At 37.9% G+C, this 26,265-nt stretch overlaps 1 protein-coding gene across 21 annotated transcripts in view; it reads left to right on the top strand.

Annotated features, from left to right (window-relative positions):
* MBNL1 (muscleblind like splicing regulator 1) overlaps positions 1-26,265 on the top strand; it is a 212,885-nt gene that overhangs the window by 43,130 nt on the left and 143,490 nt on the right. For 13 of the 21 annotated variants that reach the window (XM_006034022.3, XM_025216000.1, XM_014524884.2 and 10 more), the window contains one exon: positions 6,374-7,330. The exons of 2 other annotated variants lie outside the window; for them this stretch is intronic. In XM_006034022.3, coding sequence (XP_006034084.1) covers positions 7,157-7,330 — 174 coding nt within the window. In that variant the 5' untranslated portion in view covers positions 6,374-7,156. 6 more of the 21 variants (XM_006034035.3, XM_025216003.1, XM_025216004.1 and 3 more) reach the window with 4 other exon arrangements.

Raw genomic sequence — 26,265 nt, 5'->3', positions numbered from 1 at the left:
AAGAGCACACTGAGTCCTATCAGCTTTAAATTAATTGTTGGCTAGATAATTAGCCATAGTCATTGTTTTCACTTAATCTTGTGACATCACTATATTTATATTTCTCAGTTGATCTAAGAAACAATAATAGGATCTCTTGATGCTGAGATGGGTAAACTTGACATTTGGCAGAGTAAGCTTGAAAACACAGTAATCTGATCAGTATCTTGGTATTCTTTAAATAAGTTTTGATTTGACAACTGCAGGTTATTGCAGTGTTAACAATATGAATAGAATATTAATTGCACCCATTGCCCATTTTATTAGAGTCATTGTCCTGAAGTTACATTCGTGTCACATAATTACCTGTTCTTCCTGACAACTTCCATGATATGCGATTAAGTTTTTCTTATAATACTTCCTTTAGGCACAAAATAATTTGACTTGTTATTTTAACCTTTCTACTGGTATACATTTTGATTGTCTGGTCTGTACATCTCTGAGGCATGTGTGACTTCAAATGGAAAAAACAGGAATGTCCAGCTAATCCAGTTACAGGAAGAGTCAAAACAATGGCTCCCTGTTCAGTAATTTTCAGTACAAATAAGGCATCTGTGTTTCAGATACCTTATTCTTTTGACAAAGATTGTAATGAGAAACGGAAAATAGCATATCATGAATCCAGTAGCATGACATTTCTTTGTAACAATAGTGGGAAGTGATAGAATTTGAGCATATTCAGTGACAACTTGGAAATCATAATCGCTTGGTCCCCTTCTGTCTTACTTTCACTTTCTCAGGCGTTTTCACGTAACATTTGAATATTTGGTTTGCTTTGTGAAGCTATGCATAACCATGTTCATTGATTCAGTTCAATAGACAATTAAATCCAATCATTTTCACTTTGGGGAATGATTTTTCAGTGTTATGTTATTTTCTCTCTGCATGTGCATTTAGGCCTCTCCTGAAAAGTGCAGTATTGATTTCCTTTCAGTGTATTCATTGCCTTAGTTTGCATCTGCATTTTCTTTATCCAACTTACTCATACTTTTTTCTTTCCTACATGAATTTCCAATAATTGGTGGGTAAAAACATTATTTTTTGGCAATGTTGAAGTTGTGACAGTCACAGGCAATAATAGGTAGTTTCAAATGCAATGAACTGCATACTGGGTAAGCAGAAATTTGGTGTAATAATGTCCCAATAATGGGGTTCTCGGGAACCCCAGCAAAAAAGTAAATTTTACCTAAGCTTTTTAAACAACAGCTAAAGCCCCCTCCCTTACTCTTCTCCTCTTGAAGTTATTGCAGTGTATCTTGGATAACTGGAGAGAGCGCAGACAGAGACACTGCAGATATCTGACATCTCACTGCAGCCCATGCCATACAGTTCTTTGGTGGTGTTTGTGTCACAAATTAATGCTATCTGTGACACCCTTACTGAGCCAGAAAGTATCAAGAGAATTTCAAGTTAGGAGGAAAAAGCTTAGAAAGTTTGGTAAATGTATTCCTGTGTTGTTTATCCCGCTAGCTTTGTTATTGGGAATATTCAGTGCATAAATTTGCTCTTAATTCAGTCCTTGTTTTTCTCTGGAGTTCATTTAAAAATTTTTCAGAAATAAATTCTGCCAAACAGTTTGCTAACAGACAAGTAATTTCTGAGGCAAAATATATATTTATACTAGTAAGAAGTTGATGTTTTATATAACACTTTCATTCAAAAGATTTATAAACATTCATAGTTTCAGCCTCACAACTCCCCTGTAAATTGTGAAAGTGTTATTACTGGGATTTTACAGATGGTAAGCTGAAGAGCAGAGGGTAAAATTCTATCCCATTGAATTCAATAGGAATTTGCTGTTGACCTCAATGAGAGGTTTACATAAGTGATTTATTCAAGATCAGCCAGAAAGAGCAGTAGGAAGAAATTCCTTGCCCAGGAGAACATTTCATCACCCCACACTCCTCTGAATTATGAAATATCATAACCAGAAGCAAACATAATTCAGCATCCTGCTTGACACCAGCCAACATCAAGGTAAATAGACTGTTCCAACTTTTATCTGAGCCTACTTGGCACAAAATGAACTACTCCAACCAGGAGATCTTACAATACCTTCAGCTCTCCTGTGAAATATGAATTTTCATTTCCACCTAGGAGAAATTTTACAATCGTTGCATTCTCCTATGCCTGAGGAAGGGCGAGTGTGCCCAAAAGCTTGCAAATAAAGACTTTTTTTGCAAATATCTAGTGGGTCTCATAAAAGATTTCACTTGTACCCTGAAATTCTGATTCCATTAGGGAGTCTAGGAGTTAAACATATTCTCTGGAAGTCCAGCATGATTATCCTTCCTTCATTATTTACGTGATCTGTGCAGTTAATTTTCAATTCAAATATACACTCACAGTTTCTATAAGGAATTGCCATTCTTGATTCACAAACACGTGTTTTGTTAGCACATTTACCTTTCTGTGTGACAAGAGGGAAATTTATACACCTGGATTGGAGTAGGGGCTATTTATTCCTGTACACTCAGGAATATATGTTTTATAATTGCTGCTCTGACACCTTCTTAGTATTTGGGCCTAGTAGTACATACTATGGAGAGAGTGCCAAATGGAAAAAGCAGAAGAATTGACAATTAGGACTGCATCACAACTTTCTCTTAATTTATGGGACACTTGTCACCTGAGTCTACATCAAATCATCTCAAGCATTTTTATTTTTATTTCCTACATGTAGTGCTGGAGAGAAAATGTGTTGAAATACCGTCCATGAAATACTGTGCTGTTTCATACAAGATGGACATAACACGATGAGGATATATTAGTAAATTTGTTGTTGCTAACAGGTTTTCAACTGGATAATGAAGTACCTAAGTGACTTGATTAGGGCCAAATTAATCTAACATAAAGTTTTGTAAACTGATGGGAATGTCCTTATTGTATGTTAGGGGATGGTTCTTCACATGGTTTTGTTCTGGGGCCAGTTTTGTTCAATAGCTTCATTATTCTGTAAAGTGGGATGGAGTGCACCCTCAGCAAGTTTGTGGATGACACCAAGCTGGGGGAAGTAGTAGATACCCTGGAGGGTAAGGCTAGGATTCAGAGTGACCTAGACAAATTGGAGGATTGGGTCAAAAGCAATCTCATGAGGTTCAATAAAGAGAAGAACAAAGCCCTACACTTAGGATGGAAGAATCCCATGCACTGCTACAGACTTGGGACCAACTGGCTAAACAAGAGCTCTGCAGAAAAGGATCTGGGGGTTACAATGGACAGTAAGCTGGATATGAGTCAGCAGTGTACTCTTGTTGCCAAGAAGGCTAACAGCATACTGGGTTGCGCTAGTAGGAGTGTTGTCAGCAGATTGAAGGAAGTAATTATTCCTCTCTGTTCTGCACTGATGAGGCCACATCTGGAGTACTGTGTCCAGTTTTGGGCCACCCACTACAGAAAGGATGTGGACAGGTGGAGAGAGTCCAGTGAATGGCAATGAAAATGGTTTGGGGGCTGGGACACTTGACTTCGGAGGAGTGGCTGAGGGAACTGCACTTATTTAGTCTGCAGAAAGGAAGACTGGAGGAGGGGAGTTGATAATTTTTACCTTCTTGAGGGAGGGGGGGGTTGAAAGGGGATGGAGCTAAACTGTTCTCAGTGGTGACAGAACAAGGAGCAATGGTCTCAAGTAGGAGCAAGGAAAGTTGAGCTTAGATATTAGGAAAAACTTTCTCACAAGGAGGGTGGTGAACCACTGGAAAGAGTTAACTAAAGAGGTGGTGGAATCTCTATCTGTGGAGGTATTTAAGGCCAGGCTGGACAGAGCCCCAGCTGGAATGATCTAGTTGGGGATGGTCCTGCTTTGAGGAGGGGGTTGGGTTAGATGATCTCCTGAGGTCCCTTCCAGCCCTATTTTTCTATGATTCACAGTCTGGCCTTTTTCCTACCTTTCATTTACTAACAAAAATATCTGCTGGCACATTACTTTCACACTTATTGGCATCTGATTTTTTGGTCATTTGCACATCCAGTGTTCTGACCTTGCCCTAACATTAAGTGCATAAACGTTTAAATGAAAACTGCTGGCAAAAAATTGTGCCCAAAATTGTTTGCCTGATTCTGATCACTTACACAACATAGAGTACAGAGAAAATAGAAATTGACAGATAGATAGATAGACTTAAAGGATTATATTTACTACTCTCTTCCACACCTATTTTACTGCTTTTCTAAACCTGAAAAAGATTCTTAATGTATGTCGCTCCATTATTGCTTTGCAGCTATGCTAAACTAACAAGTGTTGCTTTCAGAGTTGCTTTACTGGCCATTTTGTTAGGGATGCTGATAGGGGAAGACAAAAATGAACACACTACAACTTGTGCATTTTAGTACTAGAAGGATAGAAAGAACTTGTAGTTTGGTTACCTAAAAGAGACTAGACAAAATCCAGGAAATGGTAGGATTAGTCCTCAGTGATAGAAACTCAGTGATAGGGACTCACTTCCATCTTGTGAGGATTCTTTTTAGGTGTTTTCAGAATCCATATTTCATGATTAGGTTAGTTTAGATCAGATTAATTTCCTCTACTTTTTGACCTACCAGGGAAGGGTCAAATTTATTTACTGAATTATTTTCAGGTGTTTCTTTTCAGTTACAAGTACTTAATTAAAAAATACATACATAGATCAAATATTTAAGTTGCCACCTTGGATTTACTGCTGAGTCTGAACTCTAAAAGTTTAGATTTCTAACACAAAACTTGCTTATCATGGCTTATCGTTCCCAATAGTTCTTTTTTGCCTAAATGTCGCATTTTAATGAAGAAACAAAAATTAAGAAACTGCTGTGTTTCCCTATTATCATTTGAAAGCTGACAGTTGTACCTGTTCAGTACATTTTTTTACTATGTCCTTTTAATGGCGGATTTGTATTTGTTATGCCAGTTCCTAAAACAAACTGATACGTGGTTTTATGTGACAGGAAGTTTGTCATTTTGTTACTACTAAGAAGCTTGTAACACAGGTTATGTTCCAATGGATTTTGGGAAGTAACTTGAAAAAATAAGCATTTTATAATCTTCAGTACAAGTTTCTATCTTAAACAGTTATAAAAGCAAGGGAAATAAATACTGTGTTTAAATTATGAAGATTGTGCTTGAAACTGTTTAATATCAGGGAATAGCCAAGGTAGGAGTTTCAATGAAGTTTTTACCCTTTTAATTTAAAATAGCCTTTTTTGCCATTGAGCAAGACATGCTGCAATTGTTTTAACATTATGAATGTGATGATGATGATACTGTCAAATCTTCTGGTAAACCATGTCATCAGCGTTAAAAGGAAAATTTGCTATTTCCACCCAGATGCAATTTCAGTACAAGATTTTCAGGGGTACAGAGATTGATTCATACATATGAAGCTTAGACCAGCAGGCATCTGATTCAGTAGAGTGTCATTTTGAAGTGCATCATGTTGCTTAAATCAAATTGCCTGCTTAATATTTAATATTACTGTAATAGAATCACTTTCTCTCCTGAGGATAACTTGCATTTTGCCAGACATCCTGACAAGACTGCATTTCTTATAATCCCTGTAAGAACTAGGCTTGTGCTTGAGAAAGGTCAAAATAAAGGGTGCTTTTGTTCATATCTAGTCTGCCTGTGCTATATTGACAAAGTGTCTGCTGGCTGCCTGGGATAGTTTTACAGTATTAAACAAGTGTTGATTTCTGTAGAGAGGCACGACTTAAGGCTTAGAAGGAAGTGAATTGGATAGGTCAGGAGAATGTACCATTTGTGAACACCCCTTTTCCTTTTATACTCTTGGATCAGATATGGTAGGTTGTATGCTGGCTGTGCTCAAGGCAAGCAGGAGAGAGAACAGCTTGAAAATAATCTGCAGTTTGGAAGCTTGCTTTTTCTGTCGGGATTCTGCAGGCACTTGTGCTTGTGTTGGAAGCTGTTTTAAAACTAACATGGTTTAATCCACTAACTGCATGTTGGGTAAATTCAAAACCCACATGCTCGTCCTCTTGCAGTGGAATAAGTCACATCTGATGGACATTTTCTGTGCTTATAGCATAGTAACGAACGTCTGACAGGCGCGACCTTTCATAAGACAGCCCACACTATTGGCTTTCTGCCCAGAATATTGCTGCAACACTATCTGTGATTGGTTATCTCCCTATCATGCATTGCTTCACAAGGGAAAACGGCCCCTTTTTTAATAAATCTACGATGGCTGGCTGCAATATGCTACACTGTAAGTATTTTGTGTGAAGGAAATGGACAGTCTATAATTCTGCATAGTAGTTTAGGATCACACGGCCAGGGTATAATGCTGTGGGACATCAGTGAAATGCTGCTTGGTAAATGTTAACATATCTGTTTTTTCTACAGGTTGGTACTAAGAAGTGCCTTTCCTGACGTCTCTGCTGCTTGGAACCGCTTCTAGAGCAGTCTCTGCTTTTTGCCTTGCTTGCTGCCAGCTAGACTGCGACGACAGCACATCCACCCTCCACCTCTAGCCCAGACACCCCCATTTCTACTTATAATCAAGAGAAAAGCTCTAAGTATCAGGCGCATTGCCTTAGGCTGCTTTAGTGTAGAAATAAAAAGTTTGCTGAAAAAGTAAGATATCTTCTGCCAGAAAATCAAGGAGAGGAAAAAATATAATTTCTCGATTGTTGCTCTAAACTGCTGCATCTGTCTATGCCAAACTAATCAATACCGATTGCACCACAAAACCCAATTGCAAATTCAGCTGTGTGTGGAGATTACCTTTCAGACAACTTTACTGAAAGCAGCTTGGAAATTCTGTGTCAAAGGGTCTGCCACGTTTTCATGCTTGCATTTTGGGCTCCAAATTGGCACTCAGAATGGGTTACTGAGAGCACAAGGCTAGTTCCAGGCCACACTTTTTAACGTTCATCTTCCTTATGATCTTAGCATTTCTTTAAGTACAAAACCTCTTTCAATTAACAGTTTCATGCTGTGAATTTCTAGTGGCAAATCTTTTCCTTGATATTGTGACAACACCATTTTACATGTACTTTTGAAGTAGGGAGCGGGGAAAAAAAAGAAATATTTTGGAGGTGACATTTTCATCATTACCAGTCTATCAGTTTGGCTGTTTGTTTATTTGTTACATTGAAAAATTTTAACTACCTGTAAAATCTAAAAATGGCTGTTAGTGTCACACCGATTCGGGACACAAAATGGCTAACACTGGAAGTGTGTAGAGAGTTCCAAAGAGGGACTTGCTCACGACCAGACACGGAATGTAAATTTGCACATCCATCGAAAAGCTGCCAAGTTGAAAATGGACGAGTAATCGCCTGCTTTGATTCATTGAAAGTGAGTAAATATTATATTATTTTCAAGGATAAACAGTTAATGAATGAAGCAGTTCTAATCGGAGAAACCATAGGGTCTGAGACATATGGATTGTTGTGTGTGCCGGCACTGAGATTTATGGGTCTTTCTGTTCTGATATTTTGTTGTGCTTTTTTCTTTCTCGGGTGAAGGGGAAGGAAAATAGGGGAGAACTAATAACCACAGAATTTGGGCTTCTGGTGCTGGCGTGGATACAGATACTAGTTCCTTAACCCTAAATTATCATTTGTCTATAGTTGGAGCAAAACACAGTATATATTTCATTTAGAAATAGTAAACTTGGAGTAAAGATTCCATATATATATATATGAGACTAGAAAAGGAAACTATATATTTTATATGATGATTTATTTTTATCTTGAAATGTACATAGACTGTTGATGTCTCTGGACGATAGGCAGTACATTTTAAATTAATGTTTTCCTTCATTAATCAGAATGATCATTTCTGAAAGGCATGTTTCAAGTTTTATTTGCAGTCTTCCGATTTTCTTTTCTTTTTAGAATTATAAATAATTAATGAAAGGAGATACATTACTTGGACAACTTAACTGAATCTAGGTGCCTCTCTCTAGTCATGCAAGGGTAGCTATGGCAGAGGATTACTATCATTTCCAGGAAGTATATATTAGTGAAGCTGTGAAAAGGATGAGGCTGGAATTTTAAAATATTTCTAGTTTCAGTGATCAGTTGTGAGGCAGAGTTCCAGTTCCTTTTGTTTTATGCTTTATGAATTAAATAATTCCCAAATTTAAAGTCCAGTCCCCAGACTGCATTTTAATACAGCTAGAGAGTCATAAAAATCAGACGTTGCGATTGAAAAAAAAAGTTGGGTTTTTTTCTCCACAATATAATACTGCTACTTTTGGGACTATCTCCTGGGAAGTGGAACAAAGTCCAAGTAATGGACTGTTCTGTTCATGAAAATATCATGTTTGAGGGAGGGAATTTTCAGTTGCAGCTAGCTACTGTGGGCTGTTTGTGCAGGCAGACCTAGGCAGAAAATAGTTTTCTGGTCCTGCAGTACTTTTGAAGATTTTAATTTCTTTCCTTGTTGAAATTCAAACAAAAGTGAAACCTGGAAAATTTCACAAGCTGAAAAATACAAGCCAACCAAAAACGTTATTCAGGTTTTAAAATTATTTTTTCATAGTGCCTAATAATCTTTTTGCACCATTTTGTTTTAAAATTACTATAATCAGCTATGTTTTCTAAATTCAAAGTAATTTTTTACACTGCAAATGAGAATTTTCTGTGTCACCAACGTCAGGAAGAAATATGTGATCTATTTTTATATTTAAAAAATATATTTTAAGTGGAGAAGTTCCTGAAAACCAGCACTTTCTTGTAAAATGTTTTGGTTTTGACAAGTAAACATTTTCAAAAAAAATTCCTGACTCACTCTAGGCACAGTCTGGGAGATTTTTGTAATTATGGATCCTACACTCTGTGTATGACACGTTTGGTCTGGTGAATATGTCCCTGCTAGTTTTGTCTCTTCTACCACGCTTTCCTGTACTTGTGGGAAGTTGTGAAGTTCTCTATGCTGCTTGGAATGGAAGTTACCGTACAAGGGTCTGCTACTGGTTTGGTCCCATTACAGCTGATGTGCTGCTTTTAAATTGATTTGGGACTGTAAGCACTTTAGGAATTGGCACCAGATGTTGCTGTTTTGTAATATCCAGATCATAGTTTGCATATGAGATGTAAAAGCTAGGCTCATGGAGCTCTGTACAGCACTCCATGTTTAAGAACTAGAATTAATTTATTGGTAAAATACTAACCAGCTCCAACAGCAGTACAATTAGTTTTATTTTATAAATAACTGTTGCTCCTCATTTTGATTTTGCAAAGCTTCATATCCACTTCTGTGGTGCTCCACTTATCTTTTATTTTATGTATAATATTTTAAAAAATATTTAGAAAGTATATAAAAATGTTGAAAGTAAGACACCAACGTTCATTAAAGAAGCAAACACATGAAAATCTGTTTAGAAGAAGAAGCTTCTTCCAACTCCATTGTAAATCAGCAGTGTTGCCAATTCCAGCCTCCTTGATAGTTTGAAATGCTTTCAAAATGTAATGCTTATGGCAAAAGGCAGCACAGACAGAAAATGTGGGTTAGGGGATAACATTTAGGGCTCCAGGTCAGGAGGTTGTTTTGTTCATGTTGTACTTTACAAGACTGGATGCCAGGAAGCTGTTCTGTTTCATTAGCTCATTGTATTACCTTGGACAAACTTCTGCATTTCAGTTACACTGTCCTTAAAAAGTATATAATTATCCTTCACAAAAAGTTATGAAATCCTCATATTTTTATGAACCTCTTATATTGTTTCAAACTACGATTTGAAGGTAGCTGTCTTCATGGCCATGTTGAAGTCGGTGGATTTGAGTGGTTTGTAATTCAATCCAGATCTTCTTTTACCATGGACAAACATACTGTTCAGTAGTTACATGTTTTCATTTTTTAACACCAAAAGATGTGTTTTGGGTTAAAACCTCTCTCCATGACATGCTCAAAGCTTTTTGCTGGAAGACTCCACAGGTATCAGGTGGAATTCTTTGCAAGCTGAAGAGCACTTATCCACTTAACTTAATTAAAAAAAAGCTTGGTAGCCATTAATAAATACCCCTTTGTTAACCATGCAATATGGCTAATATATGCTTTACAAGTATTTTATAAGTAGATTGTTGACATACTTTTAAATTGTATTTTAAAATGAATGAAAATCCCTTGGTCAGCTAAAAATAGATAGTCCTCTTTACCAAATTCCCTGTCCAACCAAAATGGGACACTGGGGTTTTATTTTGTTTTGTTTAATAGTTTTTAAGTGTACAAGGCTAAACATGGTGGACCTGGTATGTTTTTCTCCTCCAATACTATAGTACATATTATTTGTTAGGCAAGCTTTTTGGCAGGTTTAGTGGAAAGTTGCATCAGAATGGAGGGTCCAGATTTTATGTTTTTAGCTAATCTGTTTAATATTATATTTCAACAAAAGCAGTTTTGGGTTTTTTTTGCAAAAATCTAGCCAATGAATTTCCCAAAATATAACCAATGTAGATCCAAAATAATGGCATAGTACACCCAAAAACTGACTCTAAAACCCTTAATCTTTAAACACTTATATAATTATTAATCACCATATAAAGGCATATAATAATAATTATAAACTAGCTAAACAGCTCATGTTACATATTGCAGAGAAGTCTAATCTGTAGTCACCACAGAGGTCTCTAGTAAGCTGGTAATAAATCTCTAATTCATACAACTTAAAAGATCCTTTATTTGTCAGTAGATCTTTAAAAAACATGAAACATGCTAACTTGTTTGGCAAAAGAAGTGCTGGATTTTGCAAAGTGTGTGTAGCTCTTGTCTAGCATGAATACTGGAGAATGAGATGGATATAGCCTGTGTGCTTTGCTATATTTAGAACATTAGACAGGCAAAGCAAATACTTTCTAAGGAGACCCTGTGAAATGGCAGTACCCTTCAGCTGTGCTGTTTCAGATGCTGGCCACGCTCCCAGGTGTCTCACGTTTAATAGGCTGTAGCAGAGTTTCTGGCTGGAATTGAGAAATGCAGTTTTCATCTGAAGTAAAAATATGAGGAAGTCATTTAATTGTAATGAGTGGAAATTATCTTTGTGATACTGTTTTTGAGTTTACACTAAAATAAAAGTGTATCTGCTGAAAAAGGTAAATAATAGCTACATGTCCAGATCTGTGGTGAAAAAAAATAATTAGGGAACCCATCCTGGGAATAGTCCATTAGGTTTGTGGCTACTGACAGGTCTAATCACCTTTCACATCTGCAGGGACTCATTTTGGGAGTACCAGCCTTTAGTATTGGTCTTCAGTGGATCCAACATCTAATTTATGCAGTTAACATAAGTTCATTATCAGTCAGAATTCACTTATAGCAGAATTACGTTATTGAACTGTAGCTATAGTGGAATGCTGAACAACCGTACTCCAGTTGGCGGCACATTGGCACACATGGCTCTTGCAATGCAGTTCTATAAAGAGCTCCTGTGCTTCTTTTTGATCAGGATTTTTTTCCCATTAGTGAGAGCTTGCAAAAGCACTGCTAACTAAGTACTTAAAAATATAATCTCTGTCTATGGCCAGCAGCAACTTTTAATCACTTCCAAATTTGGGGTGGGAGTTGCTTCTTATGAGTGTGCACCAGCTGTTATAATATAATTGTTAAACTTCTGAATGCTCTTCTTGATAGTGAGCTAAATTGCTGTAAATTTAACCTGGGTTGAACAGCGTTAAAGTTTCAGTAATTTCCTTCCCCCTCCCCCGGTTCTGTTACTACAGGAGCACACTGAGGTAACAGTTACATCATACAGTTACTGATCAACTGCGTATTTTTGTCACCACCAGTTCCAATTAGTGCAGTTGTTTAGTGTTCTGCTGTATTTGTGTCATGTTAATTAGTGGGAGAAGAGAGATGGGAGATTCCAATAGAACGTTGGAGGAGAATCATGGAAGGAAAAGGTCAGGCTTGTATTAATTGGAACAGGATTGTCTCATTCTTGCTTGTCGCGTACCACTTGACTCTGCGATGAGTCCTATTGAAGTCAATAGAACTATTTCTGGAGTAATATGCAATTCAAAATAAGTGTGGGGTAATTTGGTCCTTGGATATCAGGAGCCCAGTTTTCAAACTTGAGTGATTAGGTTAAATATTCAGATTTTGTATTTTAATGCTCAAATTAGCTCTGTCTTCTTTCTTTGTTACCTTGCTATCAGAGAGAATTTTTGCATAGGCTATTATTAAACTTTCCACAGTAAAAGCAAACTCTGAGCATCCAACTTGGGGATTTTACTACATTGCAGAAGTTAGATTTTAAGCAGAATTTAAGAATTGTTATTATGAGTTGCTGTACCTTTCATCCTTCATTTACTTGGTATGGTATGAGAAAGAAGAGTCTTTACAAACTGCCTATTGTACAGTGTAAACAATTCAAGTGATTCAAAAGTCCCAAGGATATATTGCACGTTTTGAGGGAGGAGATTTAAAGAGATTGAGTGGAAAAAATATAGCAAATAGGGCTTGGAACAAATATATCTAAGCAGTATTCATAAGTGAAGCAGGATTTACTTTGTAAAGATAATTGATTCATTTGGTATTTCCTGAAATTAAGGTTTAAAATGTTCTTTGCAATGGGTAGTTGACTACAAAATGCCTGTACCTTACAGTATATATTCTGTAGGATGACATAGATGCACTGTGGCATCCAGTCTAAATGCATGCATTTTGTTTAAGATTGCCATTCATTTCTGCTGCTACTACTAGGTTTTCTAATGATGTATTCATTAAATTATGCATTCATCAGAAAGAAAAGTAGAGAAAAAAATCACTAGGGGAGCTTAAAGAGATTTGGATTCACACTGAGTTTGCTGTGGCCACCACTCAGGTTCAAGTTCAGTGATAATGTAAGTAAGCACAGCTATAATAAAGCAAATTAGAATTTGCTCCACAGATACAACCCGCTATTAGCCAAAATCACCAGTTCTTGCTAATATAAACTCCCAGTGATTCCAGTGATCTAAATAAGCATTATGTTAGTTAAGACAGATAAAATATTATCTTCCTAATGCTAATGGTCATCACAGAATCTATGGCACTCAGGATAAACTGTTGGTTTCTTTGAGTGCATGGCTTTTCTAGGAGCTGCTTCCTTGCACTAGAATTGAATATTATGCTAATATGAAATGGGTTTGGATTTAAACTAGCCTTCAGCAGATGCAATTTGTTTATCACTTATGCAGCTATATACACGTATTTCTCTTTATGTTTACCTTCTTTGGGAAAGGTGGAATGTTTGAGACCTTTCTACAACATTTATGATCGATACATATATCGATACAGGTGGTATAACCCGGGATGGGAGATCCATAGTTACACAATATTTGAGTCCTCTTAAAATTCCACTGCAGTGGAGAAAAGTCTGTTTTCAAACTCTTTGTAAATTTGTAGCAAAAATGTATTTTTTATTGAGGATCCAAGAAAACTTAGAGGTTATATTTAGATTTTGTAAAATCTATTAATTCAGATGGATTAATATGGGGAGAATATCATTTTGCCATCACCTCAGGGATGGAATTATTAATTATGCATACTTCTATTCTTGACCTCAATTTTAAAGAAAACCTAGAGGGTCTGATTTTAAATTGAGATAAAGTAACACAAACTCTTGAAACTAGGCCCTTATTGATATATGTGAGACACAAAAAGAGAAATAACAGTTCTGGAAAATGCAGTGGAGCCTAATTCTGTAAAGTAAGAATGTCTACCTCTGATTGGATTACAGGGAAGAACAGGACTCTGGTTATAAATCATTAGATATTTTAACATATTAGTTATTAATGTATTTTATTAAGCCTTATACTTTACTCCTTCGGACAGCTAATATCAGATAGAAATATTCTCTCAATAGATGTAGGTTTTAACTCTTAGGTCACAAGATTTAAATTGTGCAACAATTATAGAGCTACTGACACAGCGATGACCATAAGAAAAATCTTGGAAGATACAAACATAACATCCAGCTTCATAAGACAGAACTTAGAGTTGCCATATAGGATGTAACTAATGGATTTATGCCTTTTCCCCTACATGTCTGCCTCTGCCCTAAACTCCTACATGGACAAAAGAAATGGGGACAACTAAAAGCAGGAAATAAATTAGGAAAATAGGACAGTCATTAGTCTGAGGGAGAAATAACCCATTTATAAAAGCATACATAAACACTCCACTGTGGGAATATCAGTGGCATTTAGAAATCTTGCCAGCTAACCTAGATATTAAACTGTTATAGTTCAATAAGGCATGCCTTGTTTTAGATTAAATGCTGAAGCTCTGTCTACATCTGTAGAAAGAAAATTTAAAAATATATAGTAAAAATTGTAATAAAACATTTACACTGTTTAGTCTCTACAAATAAAAGAGTAGAAACCCTGAACTGATGAAGATGTAGCAGTAAAGAAGGAAATGCACTTACTCATCTAGGGAGAAAATATGACAAGGCATAAAATAATGTGTTTCTTTCTATAGCACAAGTTTGCATACAATAACCAGTACCCAAAGTCAAGTCTTCAAGCGTAGCTCTTCCTTTAACCCCAAATCTTTTCTTTTCTTTTTTTTTGTAAAAACACAAAGGTTTATTACCAAAATTTGCCCTTAATTTATTGAATACAAGACATTACATTAAATCCAAGATCTCGTATCTGTCATTTAACTTTCAAGTAGTGTTACTGTTTGTTCATTAGGAGTGAAGAGCAAATTAGAACTACATTTTAGAATTAGCTGGTATTAAGGAAGTAGCACCTTTTGCACGTATTAGGAACATACGCCTAACTGCAGAAATTCATTTCATTTGCATGTTTACAAACATAAGAACTGCCATTTACTGGGTCATCCTGCCCAGTATCTTGTGTTACGTAGAGGAAGAGAATGGATGCTGAAAGGGAGAGTGAACAGGGTATGACCCAGATTTTTTTCCACTGTTCCTCTCCTATTTGTAGCCTCCAGCATCTAAGCTAAGTACAGATGGTCAAAAAGCCGGAGGCTGAATCTATGCAATCTTCACAGGTTAGTTTAAGCTGCATGGATTGAACTGATAAGCAAGTGATCAGACATTCACTTTTGATTCCGGAAATGTAGCTACATGTCTGCAGTGGCCCAGGCCAGAAGCTGGGGGGCTCTAGAGTAGTGGTTCTCAGCCTTTTTTGTACCAGGATCCATTTGTAAACATTGATGGCTAGCCCCGACCCAGTGCCCTTCATTCCCGACCCGCTGCCCTCAGCCCCCCAGTGTGTGAGGCGGGAGGGGGTGTGTGGAGTGGGGGCTGTTTGTGGGTAATGAGGGGTCCCAAGCAGCCCCGTGTGGGCTGGAACTCTGCCAGCCTGCCATGGTTTCCCATGCGGGTTGAGAAACACTGGAGCAGAAAGCTTGGATGAAGGCTAGTGAGGGGGTGGTTTGCAGGGGAGGTACAAAGCATCCTGAGATGCCGGGGGACTGTGAGTTAACTTGAATTTGGAGGGGGTCTGGAACAGAAGTTTGCTAAGCCAATTTAACCTAAATTAGCAAAGTCTGATACCACATTCATTCAGGTTTATTTTAAACTATTTTTGGCCATTTTGGAAGTGATTTATGTGCACTGAATGTCTGTTGTGTTACAAATTAAACTGGTTTCCTCATTGCATGATGGTTCAGATGAAGATGTTTCAAAACATAATGTCTTAGATTTCAGGAAAACAAGCAGCTGATGAATCCTAAATCCTAGCTTTATTGACCTTCTCTTATTTCATGTTGTATTGTTTTGTTCGTCTTGATCAAGGAAGTGGCACAGAAAGTTTCAGCTCCCTCCATTGTTTATACAGCCCCTGGGAGGAAGGTTTTATATTTTTCTGTATTTGATAGAAAAAGAGTCCTACAAGCATAATCTTTTGCAGAATAACTGAAGCTTACTTCATGTCAAGCAGTCCAGACTCTCACCTGGAGAGGAAAGACAGCAGTTTCCATCTTGGGGTAAAAACAGGCTTCTTTGGAAAGGAATTAAAATTTCTTTATGAGCATCCTGAAAGATTTCTTTTTTATTCACCTTTGTCACTTTCAAAGTGAAAAAAGGAGGGCAAGGAAATAAAATTAAATAAGGAATGAAGCACCTTAGAAGCACAGCTATGCTTTAGCCTTGCAAACAAAGATGCATTTGTGTTCAGGCTATAAATGTTTTATCACTGGTGTTGAGCATTTGACTTTGTCTGTTGATGTGCTTACTATATCACTATATGCTATTTTATGTTGCATTCCACTCCTTCTCACTGGAATTTTGACACACAGCCTGTGGAAAATGAGTTGGTGTTCTCTCCAGTTCTTGGAGGATACATGTTCAGCTCACCCAAAACACATCCTACAGCTTAGAATAATTAGTGCATTTGTCTGTAACCTCAGCAGAGAGGCTAAAGGACAGCACATGAACTGCCCTTTAGAAGAAGCACATTGGCACGGTGGTGTGTGTCAGCTTGCACTGCTAGTGACTGCACCCATTCTGGAATGTGGATAAAGAACTTCAGTCTGGTCTATTAATTTCGCACCTTTCACCAGCACTATATTTATTTAAATTGACTGATTTTTATTTTCCATGGATTCCCACTATGCCACTTATTTTCCTAGGGAATGCTGCTTGGGGTACAATGGGACTTAAGAAAACACTGAAATGTAAGCACAGCAATAGAAAAGCTGCATGAAATTCACAACTAAATAAACAGGGAAGTCAGAGAAGTGTTGATAACAGGAGGATTGCACAATCTTCCTAACAGCTATTTTCAAGGGGGAAATTCTAACTGTAGTACTCAGTTTAATATGGAAAATAAAACTTGTAATTGAAAGCAAGCCCCAGATCTTGGGAGAAACAGATGAGTGAAAGGAAAATCTGATGAAAAGAAATGAATGTGTGTCAGTGGCCGTGTCTACACATGCTATTAATGGGAGTGAATAAACTCTAGCGCAATTTGCAGTGGAGTTTATTGCTCCCAGGTATTGTGTTTACATGTGCACCCAGGACCACAGCAGCCCTGGCTGGCAGGGGGCCTGGCAGGTCAGTCTGCCAGCCTGGGGCTACTTCAACCAGGCTCAATGTGCTGCAGAGGGGCTGGCTGGGGCACAAGGGTACTCCACAGTGGGGTAGCTGGCAGGCAGCCCCCACATTGAAGCACCCTTGTGCCCCAGCGAGTTCTGTCAGTGGCTACACATGTGGTACTGCACATTAAATAATGCCACCGCAGGATAGTACGTGCATCTATCTTGAATCTCCCCATGCTGGCCCCATGGCCACAGAGCTGGCACTGGGAGATAAGGATCTCTCAGCCCCTGCTCCCTGTTTGCAAAGCAGGGGCTGGGAGCTCCCTTCTGGTAGGTCAGGTGGAGATAGTCCCTGCCCGGGTTCTGGTGGCAGAGCCAGGTAGCAATTTCCTTCCTCCTCTTGCCCAGGAGCACATTTGTTCCTGGTCAGCCATCTACATGTGCGCTACTGCACAGCAAGTAATCAGAAGTAAATTTGTTACTTGCATTTGCATGTAGCAAATTTACCCATGATTAGAACAAATTACTGTGCATTAAGCATCTGCATGTGTAGAGGTTGACGCTTACTGCGTAGTAATTAGCTCTAATCTCAAGTAAAACATCTGACATAGATGTGCCTACTGAGGAGGAAGGATTGAGGACTAGTCTTACTTTCAGGTTGCAATGCAGTATTAAAGTTGTTCCATAGCAGCTATGCCAAACTAAGTAATGCAGCAGTTTCACTGAGCATTGGGATTTTCTCCAGATTTGAAAAAGCACTGAAATAGTAGCAGTTGAAGTGATCCCCCAAGAGCCACTGGATTTATTTTTTAGCACCAGAAGCCATCCTGAAATGTATTTATTCACTATAGCTATGTAGTTTAGCTAATTCTCACTTAACTACCAGGTCTCCTAGTTGTTCTTCCATTAGAGCTTTTACTGGGTTAATTCTTGAGGTAGTAGGAGAACTGTCTCTTGTCTGAGTCAAGTCTGAGGGTCAGTTATGATTCCTTTGATACTGGGTGGTAGGAGTTCCTATAATGCTTCACTGTGGCAAAATCCATTGGCACTGATACAGGAGGCACTGATATGGGAACTCCCAGCCCACTGGTGCCAAGGTGCAAAACTGATAGCTGGAACCTGACTGCAAAGAAATAAGACTATTTTTAATTTGTGCTGAGTCTCAAAACACAACACTATTAAGTCAAAGCTAGTAGACACATGATTGGATATGTGTCAAATATATTAGAGTGATAAAGAAACAAACCCTTTTTTCCATCTTTCATTTTCCATCACAAATTTATCATATACATTTTCCCTGCAGTTGGTGAAAATACTAAGCTAATTGTCCTTTGGCTCATTTATTGTACAACTATAGTTATACAATGGAGTTTATACTAATAATGTATCTCCAACTTGGACAACATTTTTGGATGAGCTTGAAAAAATGTATGTATGTCATAGTTTGACATTTACTTAACCATGGAAAATAGGATTTCTGAGCTGGATTCAATAAAAATTAATGTACAACTGCTATGCCCCCAAAACCTAGAGAAAGGTTGTAAAGGCTTCTCCAATGAGATCTTTGAGAGTTTTGAATGGTCTGTCTCCCAGAATTTTCAGTGCATAGAAACCTGACAGGTTTTTAATTCAGTGTAAAAATAGAAGAATCCTGGTATAATCATGGCAGATATACTGTTATTGAAATAGCTAATAGCTTGAATTAAAAAAGAAAGAGTAAAAAAAGAATGATGTTCTGTCCCAGAGACCCAAAGAAAAGTACTGTAAAAACCAAAAGTTTGTCTAAGTCTATCCCAGTGATTCGGTTGGTCCAATAAAGAATATCACCTTGACCATATTTTCCTCGACCATCATGGCTACATCACTTCTACAAAATCAAGAGAAAGCTTAAACATTTAATATCCAATTCTTATTTTTATGACACCGCAGAATTTAGTCTCTTACCATATCACACTTAATAGTTCAGAGCAAATTATACAAAGAGAAACAAGGCAAATTAAAGTTTGAAAAGCTTCTTGGCTTTTCTATCACTTTCAATTTTCTGCATAAGCACTGATATAATCAGTATTTAGAATCAGCTTGTGACGGATAAATTACATCTGTAATTCAGTTTGCCCCTGTTAGTGCATGTTCAAAAGATAATTTTCATTCAGATATCTCTGCTTGTCCAGCACCCTGTTAAAAATCTTCCCTACATTGAAATGAGTCGAGCAAAATCTCTCAGATTTATGCAGCAATTATAACTGAACAGAAGTATAATTGGAGCTGGAAAAATCCTTGGCTCTGAGCACCGAATGATTAAAAAAGCCATATATAAACTAAGTCTCTTAAATACTGCAGGAAACAAAGAAGTTAGGTTCTCCAGAATATTTGTTACATATTTATTCTTATTGTTTATTGGTATCATTGTACATGTTCAACATGTAAAACGAAGGCACTCACGCTTCATATGATGCTCCGACATACTCCTGGATATTGGCTGTTCTACTGCAAAGAAGTAGATATATTTGTATTATTAAGTAGTGCCTTCTTTTGGTTGGAACATTGATGAATTGGTGTAGGGTAGAAATAAATTTTACAGTTTCACATGGTAGTGCAGAAAGATAAGTTCCCAGAATATAGAGCAGCATGGAAGAGAATATGATGGTGAAAATAAGAAGATAAAGTGAAGAGTATTATTAAGAGTCCTGCTTAAGATAAGAAGCAGGGAAGACAGAGATGTTTTGGGGCAGAGCTGCCCAGGGCCTTAACAGTGGGGTCAGGAAGTCTGAATTTGATTTGAGAGGGAAGATGCTAGTAGAGGGGTTCTAAAGAAAGGAATAATAATATAGTAGTAACAGCAGGAGAGTAAAATGTTTTTAACAGAAATCTTTTAACACAACCTTTTCTATAGGTTGCTGTCAGATGGGGTGAGCTAAACTCTGGACAAGCCTGAAAGAAAGAGGTCTTACTTGTCAAAATATGAGAAAATCAAGCATGTGGAAGGTTCTTATTAGTGACCAGATTTATCTTAAGTAGCTCCAATTAACCTTATCTTCTCAGTTGGGAGGGTTGCAGCTTCAAGAGTAAAGATGTTGCATCCTGCAAAGGAAAAGGAATTGAGACAAAGCTCTGAGAGTGACTGAAACACTCCTATCTTTTACATTTAGTGCCCTGTTAAGAGTCTGCATAAAATACCTTTTGTTAGTTTGGCTTGAAAATATATCCCTTTAATCAGTTAAGTGAAATCAAGTGAAATCCAGTTAAACTGAAGGAGAACTCTGAGATGTTTATGAAAATGGATTCTTAGTCAGAAAGATTTATCATGTTAATAAGCATTTATTGCACATGTATGAAGCTAGAAACATATTGTGTGTACACAGCAAGGTAACTAAAGCTTAGAGAATGTGTAGATCTTTTTATGGGACCAATAAAAAATAATATTGAAACGAGCTTTACCAAGTTACTTTAGTTAGTCTGGCATGTATTAAACAGTACTAAACAAGTCAGGATGTTTAGAGGTTACAGGATGAAATTCCAGGTTTCTGTTGTTTTTAAATTTAGAGTGAAATGAGCTCCTCTTTATTTTGTGCTGCTTACACCAGAATCATGATTTGACCAGTGTGGAATTCAATTTTTAGGTTAACTGATGCTAACAAAAAATGATAGAATTTTTTTAACTTGCCTTTTCTAGCAAGGCTCTTCCCAGTTCTGTATGAGCTTACTGCACATCTTAGATATCTTTATTAATAATATTGATACACAAAGCAGTGAACAAACAGGAGTTATTTGTGCTGCATCCCACTGGAAATTAAGGGTGTTTAGAAATGGAAAATAGCAAATTCTCCAGGAAGGAAATAGAACCTTTAGGAACAATGACAAATTTTAACCTTTACAGTTATAAACATGTCATTAATTTCTCTTTTCAGTTTGCAAGTAGTAAATAAATGTGAGGACTAATCCAACGAGACTACTTGCTGAGTAAGAAAGAAAATCAATTGACTATTATTTCAGAGCAGCTTAGAAAAATCTGTTGTTGGTTGGCTGGAATGGGACAGGAGATGGAGGAACAGGGCAACAACTACCAAACAAATAAAAAAAACTGTGTTTACTGGGCTTGGTTAGTCCATCAGTCCCTAAGTATTTGGCTTACATTATATTCTCAAAGGATGCTGAAGATAATGTTCTGGAAGTTTGTAATGTCAAATGGTAACTTGAATTGTTTTCAGTTTTAAAACTATACATGTGTATATTTTTCATGTAAAAAGATAGAGAATAGTAGTCTTTAGAGGTAAACAGATAAAAGAGTTATATGCAGAATCATTAAAGCAGATTCAATAAATGTCTAAATGGTTACAAAATGAAAAGACCCCATGTAAGCCCTAATAAATTTAAAAAGTGGTAATTCAAGTTGAATTCAAGTAGCCCAGTCTTGCTCTCAGTGAAATGAATGGGAGTTTTGCCATGGGCTTTAATAAGTGAAGGATCAGGCATATGGGATAAACTGGCAAACTACACCAGCGAAGCAAATTGAATGAATGAGTTTAAGACATAGCTAGACATTTATATGAAAATAGGGATACTGAAAGGCATTATGACTAAACAAAAAAATGAAACTGAAATGTTACATTTAGGCAGGATAGGATGGAGGTATGAACTAAATAGATTTGTCTGTGTGTCCTTAAAGTAAGGTAGCTTGCAAACTTAAATATACTGTTGTAAGAACACTGCATTTCTACTTTTTTGTCACTTGTACTATTTCTTAACAAATTGACTTATTTGCTTAGTTTGTAAAGTCATACAGTACCATGTTTGAGGTTTTACTCAAATGTCATTTTCCTAGTAAAGTCACAATACTCACTGTGGAATGAATTTAAGTTGTAGACATATTTAGTTATGCAAAGTTATCTACTACGTGCTTTATTCGGAGATCTTAATGTAATTCCTGAAACCTTGTAATCATTTATCTGTCTTCCAGTGCAGTTTTGATTCAGTAATACATTGTAGGCACTATTTTCAGGGATAAGTCTATGATTATATTAAATCAGTTAGATATTTGTGATTATACTTTGGTTACCTGTCACAGCTAACAGTTAACATTTACTTGAGGGAAATTCTGCTGGCAGATATAAGTTAAAGTAGCTACCAGCAATTAAGTGAGAACCAAGAATTTTTTGAGGTAATATCTTTTATTGGACCAACTGCATAGTTGGGATAAAGGTTAGACAAGCTTTCAAAGGCAGGACATTCTTCATCAGTCATCCCCATTGAAATGACTTAATTACTTCTATGGTTAATGTCTGAGTGATGTTGTAGCTGTGATTTTCTAGGAATTCTGCAAGATGTCTTTTGGGCAATACCTTTTATTGGACCTGGTCCTGGTGAAGAATGCCTTGTTTTCAAAAGCTTGTCTACCTTTATCTCAACCTGGCATGCACAGATCCAATAAAAGATCTGACCCCAAAGAATCCTTGGCTCTCAGATAATTCCTGGACCATCATGGCTACAACATCCCTCTAACACTACAAGTCATAAAGTCATTTAAGTGGGAATGACCGAGTTGCTTGTTATTGAGTCACTGGAATGAATGAAGCAAAAGATAATTTGTATGCTACTTTCTTTATTTTACTTTTCAAACTTCTGCATCCTGATCTGTTGTATACAAATATGTATGGTAATACAAAAGCTGACTTTAAAAATAAATGAGGGGAAAGTGGATTTTAAATGGTCTTGTATTTGAGTCAAAGCACACTTTGAATTGATGTTACACAACCGTATTTTTAACTGGTGTGAACTCGCACAGCTACTCTGAAGAGAGTGCAGCTACATCTGATGCATTGTTCTAAGTATCAGACAGATAAAAATTGCTCTTATTTGGACTGTAACTGCTTCTGACTTTGAGCTTACTTAAAAGAAACCTAAATGAATAAATCTATGATTATTCCATGGTTTCAATGATCCCACGCTTCCTAGAATCCAAAATGGACATGTTTTCAAATGTTTATTAATTACTGTGCAAATTAATTTAATAATTTGAACTGTAATTATTTAGGGCCTGATAATGAATACTGGATAATTTATCATTGTTAATTTATTATTCATATTAAAGTGGTGTTTAAAGACCCCAATCAGAATTGGAGTTCCATTGTGTTTCTTGTGGTGCAAATATCCAGAGGCAGTTCTTGTCTCAAATAGTCTGCAGTCTAAGGCTCCGAGGCCTGCAGGTTCTTACATGAAGAAAAAATGTAGACATGAATATAGTCTCATTAAAGTCCACACTTATCTCAGTGGAGTTACTCATATCCATAATGTCACTCATATGCATTACTGTTTGCAGCATATTATTGATTAACCAAATTGTGCTTTAAGCAGTTTCCTTTGCACAAGGAGAAAATGCCATTTGGAGTCACTGTGCATATAACAGTAAATGTTCTACCTCCATTAACTCTGTCCTGTGTCCTTTTTCAAACTTCTTTAAAAATCAGAAATTGATTGTTTTTTAACTTGTTACATTCACTGTAAAATACATTCAGTGAATTTTTTTAGGTCTAGGCTTCTGTAATGTTTTACACATTAACAGCTTCCCTCAGTATGGGTGTTCAAAGTCTTTATGTGGTTTTATTTAAATGGCTCCTTTGCCATAGCACCTGATTTATACCTGTTTTTTTCTTTATGTGTTTGTTTCAACCATCTTCAATAATCTTTAATAATTAATAAAATTATCCAACGTATAAATGTATTTTGTTATTGGATAAGACCTGAGAGGCAGTGAAAGAGGCAGTCGATAAAGAAGCTTGGTGAATCACTTTGAAACTAAAGCAAGCTGCACAGTCATCAGTTAGCAGTTCTTTGCAAATGGATATTCAGTGCTTTTGTTGAGGGAAAAGACGATGAGACTGAAGGGCAAAAATGATTTAATTTACTTCACCTGAGGAGATGAAGTTAGACCAGGAACAAGTTAGTCCAATCTAACAAATGTCTGTACACATTTGGAGTGCAGCCCCGAGGCTGGGAAAGCCCAGCCGCTCAACCCAGCCTGGCTTAAAGTAAGCCATGTGAATATAGATTAGATATAGTGAATGTCTGCACATACTATAAATGTCAGTTCTGGATATGGATATGTGAGATCCCATAAGAAGGTGGAATCATCACTGCAAGGCCTTGTCATAAAGCTTACTTGGAAAATGTGAACAGAGCCTGAGAGTTCAGTATCTTATATGGAGGAAAGCTTGGCTATATGTATGCAGGGGGAAGGGAACGGAGGACAAAAACTGAAGTTCACCTCTACTTCCAGCTGCTAAAAGGGAAACACAGGGCAGGGAGATGCCCATGGTTGGAGAAAGTGGGATTCTGGCCAGGTACTGCTGACTTGGCAAGGGATCAGGAGTGTGAGCAGAGATCTGGTGGTGAGATTTCTGACCCTGGGAGGAGTATTAGCAGAGGGCAAATGGGATACTGCAGCAGGGACTGGGGAACTGTGCAGAGTCTTTGTCATTGGCAAAGAGGTATACCGGTGAGGAATGTTGCTGTTACTCATTCTAACTATACAGGTCTGAATCAGCTTGTTACAGATACATTGTGTTTTACACTGGTCACTTCCTACCAGTACTCATCTACTCTATATTCCTCTGCGGAGGGCTAGGTGTGCAGATAAGTCTACTAGCTCTCCTGTTGGTCATCAGCTGCCGAAGAATGGGAAAATCATGATATATCCTTCCTTCCTTTTGTATGGTTCACATAGTTACCACAGAGGGAGGGTGCTGGCACAATTTCCTCCAAGGAATTCAGTGCTTCTGTGAGGGTTCATAGATTTCATAGACATCAGGGCTGGAAGGGACCTCGGAAGATCATCGAGTCCAGCCCCCTGCCCAAAGGGCAGGAAGTCAGCTGGGGTCATAGGATCCCAGCAAGATAAGCATCCAGTTTGCTCTTGAAGGTGTTCAATGTAGGCGCTTGAACCACCTCTGGCGGCAGGCTGTTCCAGACCTTGGGGGCTCGGACAGTAAAGAAATTCTTCCTTATGTCCAGCCTGAAACAGTCTTGTAGTAGTTTATGACCATTCGACCTAGTTGTCATCCCTTGGGGCGCTCTGGTGAACAAACGTTCCCCCACATACTGGTGGTCACCCCTGATAAACTTATAGGTGGCCATCAGATCACCCCTGAGCCTGCGCTTTTCCAGGCTAAAGAGCCCCAGGGCTCTCAGCCTGTCATCGTAGGGTCTGCTTCCCTGACCTCTGTTCATGCGCGTGGCTCTTCTCTGGACTCTCTCAAGCTTCTCCACATCCTTTTTGAATTGTGGAGCCCAAAACTGGACGCAATACTCCAGCTGCGGCCTCACTAAGGCCGAGTACAGGGGGAGAATGACGTCCTGGGATTTGCTTGAGAAGCATCTATGGATGCAAGCCAGCGTTTTGGTCGCTTTACTAGCTGCAGCATCGCACTGCAGGCTCATGTTCATCTTGTGGTCAATGATGACCCCCAAGTCTCTTTCTTGCATAGTGCTAGCCAACATAGCAGTGCCGAGCCTATAAGGATGCTGCGGGTTTTTCTTCCCAAGGTGGAGAACCTTGCATTTATCGGCGTTGAACACCATCAGATTCTCGTCCGCCCACTTGCTGAGCCTGTCCAGGTCAGCCTGGATCACCTGCCTGTCTTCTGGTGTGGATGCTTTGCCTCAAAGTTTGGTGTGATCAGCAAACTTGGCCAGTCTGCTTCTGACTCCAGTGTCCACATCATTAATGAAGATGTTGAACAGTATGGGTCCAAGGACAGAGCCTTGGGGGACCCCACTGGTCACAGGACACCACGATGAGTGACTTCCAAACTCATCGGTTGCTGGAGTTAGTATTATTAATAGAGTATGGTACATCAGGTACATCAACTGCTACCATGTAAGCAGCTAGTTCCTGGTGCCTTTGTGAATGAAGAAACAGCATTTTGGGAGTATGCATCCCTTGGAAACTTGGAATGTGTATTCTGGGAATATAGGGCAGCCTCTGGTTTGCAAATTGCTCTTAAGTGCTCTGTACCTGTTCACATTTTGAATACATTTGGTGCAGGGTCAGACAAGGGTGAGAAGTTATTTTTTTCTAGTTGAGACCTGTTTTTTCCTTTAATTTGGTCACTAATTAGCAGTGCTTTACTTTAAACTCCACATGTTCCTGTGCCAAGCACACATGCCCAGAAGAGGCAGCACATTACTTCAACCCAGCTCTGCAGCATTTCTAAAGATTGGGAGATTTAATGGGGCTTTTGTGGTGCTTTTATCTAGTAGCTGATTGAATCAGCTTTAGCTAAAAGTGCCAAAAAGCCCCT

This window comes from Alligator sinensis, unplaced genomic scaffold (assembly GCF_000455745.1).
Source record: "Alligator sinensis unplaced genomic scaffold, ASM45574v1 scaffold1127_1, whole genome shotgun sequence".
Classification (NCBI taxonomy): domain Eukaryota; kingdom Metazoa; phylum Chordata; order Crocodylia; family Alligatoridae; genus Alligator; species Alligator sinensis.
The sequence above is the reverse complement of the archived record's forward strand: the minus strand, read 5'-3'. Positions and strand labels throughout refer to the sequence as shown.